Source organism: Pygocentrus nattereri, chromosome 9 (genome assembly GCF_015220715.1).
Source record: "Pygocentrus nattereri isolate fPygNat1 chromosome 9, fPygNat1.pri, whole genome shotgun sequence".
Taxonomy (NCBI): Eukaryota; Metazoa; Chordata; class Actinopteri; order Characiformes; family Serrasalmidae; genus Pygocentrus; species Pygocentrus nattereri.
The window spans coordinates 9,907,346-9,914,747 of record NC_051219.1 but is presented as its reverse complement, the minus strand read 5'-3'; the positions used below and the strand labels follow the sequence as shown (position 1 = coordinate 9,914,747).

The 7,402-nt window shown below is 41.3% G+C and overlaps 1 protein-coding gene across 1 annotated transcript; it reads left to right on the top strand.

Annotated features, from left to right (window-relative positions):
• Positions 1-602: 602 nt before the first annotated feature.
• On the top strand, positions 603-6,578 carry LOC108410455 (urokinase plasminogen activator surface receptor-like). The gene is made up of 5 exons (XM_017681538.2): positions 603-760; positions 1,011-1,121; positions 1,198-1,341; positions 1,457-1,567; positions 6,197-6,578. Exons 1-5 carry the CDS (start codon positions 712-714, stop codon positions 6,397-6,399), a joined length of 618 nt encoding a protein of 205 aa, XP_017537027.1. The 5' UTR covers positions 603-711; the 3' UTR covers positions 6,400-6,578.
• Positions 6,579-7,402: the final 824 nt, after the last annotated feature.

The following is a 7,402-nucleotide window of genomic DNA, read 5'->3' as shown; positions in this document are numbered from 1 at the left end:
TCATCTTAAAACTTGGTGACTTTTTCTAGACTGATGCATTAACATTAGACAAAGTGAACACACACACACACACACACACACACACACACACACAATGAACAATTGACCTGTGGGCCTGGTTGCAGAGAGTGTAGGAGCAGTCTTCAGTGGCACAGTTCCACTGATTAAATGCAGTATTTCTGCTCTGTAAAGAGAGAAAACCCAGGTATTCACAAAGTTTGTGATGCATGTCATGCAGGTCTTCATGCAAAATAGTCTTAAGGTTTAAATTTCAATGAAGCTGCTTTATTTTAGGTTTTTAGTTAAATGTGGGTCATTTTTGACCCTTAGGACAAGGGCAGTGTCCAGAATGTTAAGACTGCACAAGAGTTAAGCAAACTTATAATCATCTCTATGTTTCATAAATGGGCCTCTACAAAGCTCCTCTGACACAACATCCTTTGCAGAAAGTGGAGAAACAGAAACAGACCAGCAACTTTTAGTTTCGATTCATATAAGCCATCAATGTAGGCAGGACTGAACAGCTCCACCCATCAGTGCTTCCCCCTAGTCTGAATCTCAAGACTCAGCAGCTCAAAAATGAACTGAAACAAACAAGATACACAAAATTTGTGGGAGGTTCTGAAAAGCCCACAAGAAGCTACACCCTGTTAGATCTATTCACACGAAACCAGCTCTGCTTTCCTCACATTAAACATCTCAGCTCGAGCAATGAGACTGCAAATAACACTATCCCTCATCTGCGTGCTTTTTCCAAAAGGTATGGAGCTCAACTTACAGAGCATTTTAGAACACTTTAGATGTCAGTTGAATCAGTTTAGCCTCTGTAGAAGATAGTTTAACCCACTTGTTTTGGCTGTATTGTTAAAGAATCCTTACATTTGACATTTCCAGTGCGATAGTATGTGTTAAGTTATTGAAGCTTAACGCTTGAGGATGTCAGTGAATGTTGTTTGACTGTCCTTTTTGCTGAACTGTTGTTTTTCATGCCCGACTTCTCGGTCCTCCAGCGCTGACACTGAAGTGTTACCAGTATAAAACAGGGCCGCCTGGAACATGCGCAACCACCCAGACGGACTGTCCGGATCAGTGTACCACCGGGACCATCACAGTGGTCACTGGTAAGAATGATCTCAGTACAAAATGAAGAGAGTCGGTCAGAAATGTCTCCATTCACTCATGCACTGTGTTCACTAGATGGTCAACAACAGCAAGTAAGTCAGAAAACTTGTGGAGGAGCAGCAGAGTGCTTCACTGGAAGCATCAACCTGGGAGTTTGGAAAACATCTTTCAACTTGAAATGCTGCAGCACTGACCTCTGCAACGGCCACACTGTGGAAGGTAAAACCAAAAGCTTTCAGTACTCAGTGATGAACGCTGCACATAAAGTTCTCACCTGCAGAACCGCAGAGAGTGTCCTGAGAAATCTCCTCTTTTTGCTTGTTTTCCTGTTTAGCTTTGCCACAAGAGTCTGCGAATGGACATAAGTGTTACATCTGTGATGGCGATGACTGCACTGGAACTGTGAGCTGTGAGGGAGATGAAGATCGCTGTGTCATCACCACAGGTGGAAACTGCATACATGTGTATTTCCTGAATGTAGTTTTATGACATATCATTATGTGAAATATCATTGCTGTTGGAGCAAAATCTCAAAATGCTAACTTTTCTGGAGATAGAAAAGGCCTCATTTTGGACCACTGGAGTTGAAGTTATAAGAAGCATTTCATATATATGTATAAATACCATATATACCGTAGCGCATATTTACAAGTATATCTGTAAACAGAACCTCGAGATAGGCTATCTTGAGTGGCTAAAACTCCTTATGAAAAATACCATCCGTGTTAAAACTATGAGGACGAATGTTCCACCTTAAAGTGGAACATTAGGTGGTACGGCAAAATTCAAGCAAGAAGCTGGCGAGTGTCCTGAGAAAGTGTCCTCATGGAGAAATGTGTAAATGTTACCAGCAGTAAAACAATAATTAGGATATTCTGAGACTCTAAAACAGCTGATCAGGGGCTCACCAGTGATATTAATAATAATAAATAATAATACATTTTATTTAGTAATGGCGCCTTTCAAAGCACTCAAGGACACCTTACAACGGTTAAAAGAAGAATGGTAGAGTATAAAAGAGGATAAAAAACAAAAAACAAATAAACAGATAAACAAATCAACATACATTCAAATACTTTCAACCAGACGAGAAACAAGACAAACAGAGAAAAGTGAAGATGAGGAATCAGGAGTATGCAAGTGTGAATAGATGGGTTTTAAGCCGAGATTTGAAGGTAGTTAGACAATCAATATTGCGAATTTGGGTAGGAAGGGTGTTCCAGAGAGACGGGGCAGAGTGGCTGAAGGCTCTAGCTCCCACGGTGGACAAGCGGACTGGAGGGAGAGTGAGCTGGCCAGCTGACGAGGATCGGAGGGTGCGAGCAGGACTGTATGTCTTAAGGAGATCAGAGATATAAGAGGGAGCAAGTCCATGCAGAGCTTTGAATGTAGTTAGTAAGATTTTATACTGGATCCGGTAGTTGACAGGGAGCCAGTGGAGCTCTTTAAGGACAGGGGTGATATGTTCGGTTACAGGCGACCTGGAGATGATCCTAGCTGCTGAATTTTGAACTAACTGGAGTTTATGTAAGTGTTTCTGAGGTAAGCCGAAAAGAATAGAATTACAGTAGTCTAGTCTCGATGTTACTAATGCATGGACCAGAATAGCTGTGCAGGATTGGCTGAGGAATGGACGCAGTCTGTTAATGTTCCTAAGATGGAAGTAGGCTGAGCGTGTGATATTGGAAATGTGTGTTTTGAAGGAGAGATGGCTATCAAGAACAACTCCCAGACTTGTAACCTGGGAGGACGGAGAGACAGTGGAATGATCAAGATTCAGAGTGAAAGACTGACTTTTTGCAAGGATGTTCTTAGTTCCTACTAGGAGAATTTCAGTTTTATTGGTGTAGAAAGTTTTCGGAGAACCATTTTTTTGCTTGGTCTAAACATTTTAACAGAGAGGAGGGTGGGAGAGTATCATTGGGTTTAGTGGAGAGGTAAAGCTGGGTGTCGTCAGCATAACAATGAAAATGTATTTTAAATTTCCTAAATATTTGGCCAATTGGGAGAAGATAAATTATGAATAGGAGAGGTCCAAGAACAGAGCCCTGCGGAATGCCACAAATGACTTTGGACATAGATGACTGGCAGTTCTTGAGGCAGATGAACTGGGAGCGATCATTGATATAGGAGGAGAACCACTTAAGCACAGTATCGGTGAGCCCAATAGATTTTAGACGATCAAGTAGTATTGGGTGGGAGATAGTGTCGAACGCAGCTTTTAGATCTAAGAGGATGAGAATCGTAAGCCGACCTGAATCAGCTGCCACTAGAAGATCGTTGGTCACTTTCAGGAGAGCGGTTTCTGTGCTGTGGAGAGGACGAAAGCCAGATTGAAAGGTTTCATATAGGTTATTGTTACTAAGGTAAGTATGAATCTGAGTGTAGACAGTGTTCTCTAAAATTTTTGAAATAAATGGTAGACTTGAAATTGGCCGGAAGTTATTAAAATCAGTCTGATCTAATCCAGGTTTCTTAAGTATGGGTGTAATCATGGCCAGTTTGAGAGAGGCAGGGACAAGACCAGTTGAAAGAGAAGACTGAATGATAGCAGTAATAGGCGCACTTAGAGAGGAAGAGCAAGCTTTGACAAGATTTGTTGGAAGAGGGTCTAGAATACAGGTCGTAGACTTAGCTTTCTTAATAAGATGAGCTATTTCAATAGTTGTAGGGAGTGTAAAAGTAGATAAAGAAGAAGAAGAGCATAGCAGTAGATCGGGAGTACACTTAGGGGTAGCATTAGCTGTGTGGGAAGAGGTTATCTGTTGATGGATGTTTTGGATTTTTGAGTCAAAAAATGACATAAACATATTGCATAGATCAACAGAGTGCATTTGAGTAGATGATGTGGCCGGTGATTGCAGCATATTGTTTACAGAACAGAAAAGGGCACGGATGTTGACCTCAGAAGCCATGAACAATGTCCGGTAGTAAGCAGATTTTGCAGCAAAGAAAGCTTCCTTGTAGTGCGTTAAGTGGCTGTTGTACATTTCCCTGTGCACTGTAAGTCCACTTTTCTTGAACAAGCGCTCGAGCTGTCGTCCCCTGGATTTTAGATGGCGCAATTCGGCGGTGTACCATGGCGCACTACGAGCAAATGAAACTGTCCTTGTTTTTAGTGGGGCGAGTTTATCCAATAGGTCGTGTAGCTCCGTGTTATACTGGGATAAGAGAGTCTCTGGGGAAACAGATCCTGAGTTCCATTGTAGAGAACTCACTTCAGATGATAATAGAGTCTGATCAATGTTCTTTATATTACGGAATGAAATGACTCGGGAACTAGTTTCCACAGCAGGTAGTGTTGCAGTGAATGAAATCAGATGGTGGTCAGAGATGGGAAGTTCCGTGGCTGTACAGTTCGAAGCAGTGATCCCAGAACAGCAGATGAGATCAAGAGTATGCCCTTTGCAGTGGGTTGGAAAATCCACAACCTGTTGCAAGCCAGATGTGTCGATGCATGACAAAAAGTCCTTGGTAGTTGTATTATCTTTATTATCCATGTGGATATTAAAGTCTCCCAGGACTATTAGGTTCTGAGACATAGAGCAGATAGATGTTAAAAACGTAGAGAAATCATTTAAAAAGGCAGCATTGAACTTTGGTGGACGATAGATTGTGGTTAGGATGGTAGGAGTAGGTCCATTGATTTGGATTGTAGCAGATTCGAAGGAGGGCTGATGAGTTACAGACAGTCTGGACACTCTCCACTTCTCATTATAGAGAATAGCGATACCGATATCCCGGCGGAGAGACGGTGGTAGTTCTAAGGACTGAGCCCGAAAGCGTATCCGTAGAAGTTCTTGAGCTGTATATTTAAAAGTGGGCATATACGTCGCACTAAGCATTGCACTGGATAGAATAAAAGAAAAACAATACACGAGGATTCGATAAAAACACGGTAATGGTAGCGGCAGCCAAGCGCGCCAGCGTGCACCACACCAATCCCAGCGTACAATATTAAGCTGAGTCTGTGCTGGATTAGGGACATTTGTAGATCTTTTCAGTTCAAGCTGTACAGAAGGGAAAGGTCTGTGGTGTTTCAGGGAGCATCAGATATGGATACACGCCGTCACACTGCCAGTCTAATGACGCGTATTCAGTGTGCAGAAGCCTTAGCTCACATGTGGCAATATTCATATTTCAACTCTACAACGACCTCGAACTTCCAGTGGTATGCAGAGGAGAAAATGTATCGGGTTCTGAGCATTTTTATCTACCACAGGGTGCGATAGAGGCAATTTCTCAAAAACCCTATTCATTCCGGATATAGAGAAATAGAGCTTAGACCCAGAGTTTCCTAATATGGGCGTAAGAGCATGGCAGCAACTACAAAATGACGATGATAGTGGTCTCTTCTTACAACGTCAGGGTCAGTGAGTGGAGTTAAACTATGCATGTTTTCTTACACCACCATGAAAAAAGCTCATTTAAAACAGTCTCCTCTAACAGCCTCAATTCCATATGTCAAAGTGGAGACTGAACAGCATGTTTTCAAACTTTAACCGTGTTTATGTACCACATCAAAGTCTTTTATGTGTATGTCCACGACCTGGGCGCTTTAAAGTGTAAACAAAGGAAAAACAAACTGAGGGGAAAATGTCCAACTCAAGTGCCAAAGTACCTTTAAGCTACGTTCACATCCGTCTGACTCGATGGTTCAGTTTGTTTAGGTCAGTGACTCAAATCGGTCATTAATGCGAACCAGCGTCCTGAAATGAGCCTCATGAGCTCGTCCTACTCGGGTGACTCAATCATTGCATCCTCACCACAAACTAACGAGCAGAACGAGCTTCGCTGAGAAGATCATTAACTCTGATCAGCTCCCAGCACGGGCAGCGGAAACGAAGCACGTGAAGTCCGATCTGAGCGTCACATTTAGGCCGCATGGCCACAAATCGGATACGTATCTGATCTAGGACCACGTTTGAAAGTGATTTGAAAAGATCAGATCTGAGTCACATTAGGGCAAAAAATCTGATTTGTGCCACTTAAACCTGGTAATGTGAACGCAGCCTTAGTCCGATTTAGACTTCATGTATTCATCTCTCTCTCTCATCTGCTCCTGCATTCACAGCTACTGCTGGTGATTCTCAAAAGATGATGAAAGGATGTGCGAGCAGCAAACTCTGTACTGCTGGAGTATCAGCCCTGCAGATAGCTGGAGTCACTGGAAGCGTGAGCTGCTGTGAGGGGAACCTGTGTAACAGCGCTGAAGGGGTTAAGCTGAGCCTCCTCATCATGCTGGTTCCTCTGATCTCCTCCATCCTCTTCATCTGAACTCTCTGCTGTTCAAACACCTTTTTTGAAGCATTTCTTTCTGTCTTTTGACACTAGCAGAAGAGAATATATTACAATATGAGGTAACACTTTATTTGAAGGCTACCTACATAAGGGCTTCATGACGCATTCATAAGCACTGAATAATGTGTTTATGAAGCACTACTTGAACATTTATTAAGTGCTTATGTCGGTTCTCGCAACCTGACATAAGATGTTTTATGAAATAAATGACATTGTACTGATATAATAAGAATAAACACTGAACATATTTACAGCACTAAACAATTAAAACACTATACATAACTATTTATGTCAGCATTCTTATTGTACTGATATCAAGTTAAATATGCCTGGAAACCACCCCCTCTTCGCTCCATGGTATGGATAAGATGATTGATGCAATTATATATAGTGTTTTAAATGTTTAGTGCGGTAAATATGTTCAACGTAGTTTTTCAAGTAGTTTTTGAAAGAATCGTTCATTCAAAGTATTGATTTAGGTCGAGTAGAACTAGTTTGTTTACTTGTTAGCTCATGAAGTCATTTTTAAGTAGATCTGACGAGTCGCTTTTTCTTTTCACTTTTGCCGTTGTCTTGCTCATGTTTGGGTTGGCTAGATTTCTGTAAACAGCTGTTGTAAAAAAAACACCAAAACAAATCAATTTGAATTTGAATTAAAGTTTATTTCAGCTTTTAAGTCAATAAAGAGTATTATTATATATCAAGGTTATGTTCTGACTTCATTAGCACGAACAACAACAGTAATGATAGCGTAGAGTATGATAAAAATGCCCTGTAGTGTTCTGTAATAATATTTTAATTAATATTTACTTTTAAAATATTTATAGAAAGTTTCTACACTACTACTACCACCACCACTACTACTACTACTACCACTACCACCACTCCTACTACTACTACCACTACTACTACTACCACCACTACTACTACTACTACCACTACTACTACTACTACTACCACCACTACTACCACTACTACT

Coding starts and splice junctions, on each gene's coding strand:
- LOC108410455 (XM_017681538.2), top strand. CDS start 712: ATGAGACTGCAAATAACACTATCCCTCATCTGCGTGCTTTTTCCAAAA. Junction 1,342..1,456: donor CAACGGCCACACTGTGGAAG/GTAAAACCAAAA, acceptor TTTCCTGTTTAG/CTTTGCCACAAGAGTCTGCG. Junction 1,568..6,196: donor TCGCTGTGTCATCACCACAG/GTGGAAACTGCA, acceptor CTGCATTCACAG/CTACTGCTGGTGATTCTCAA.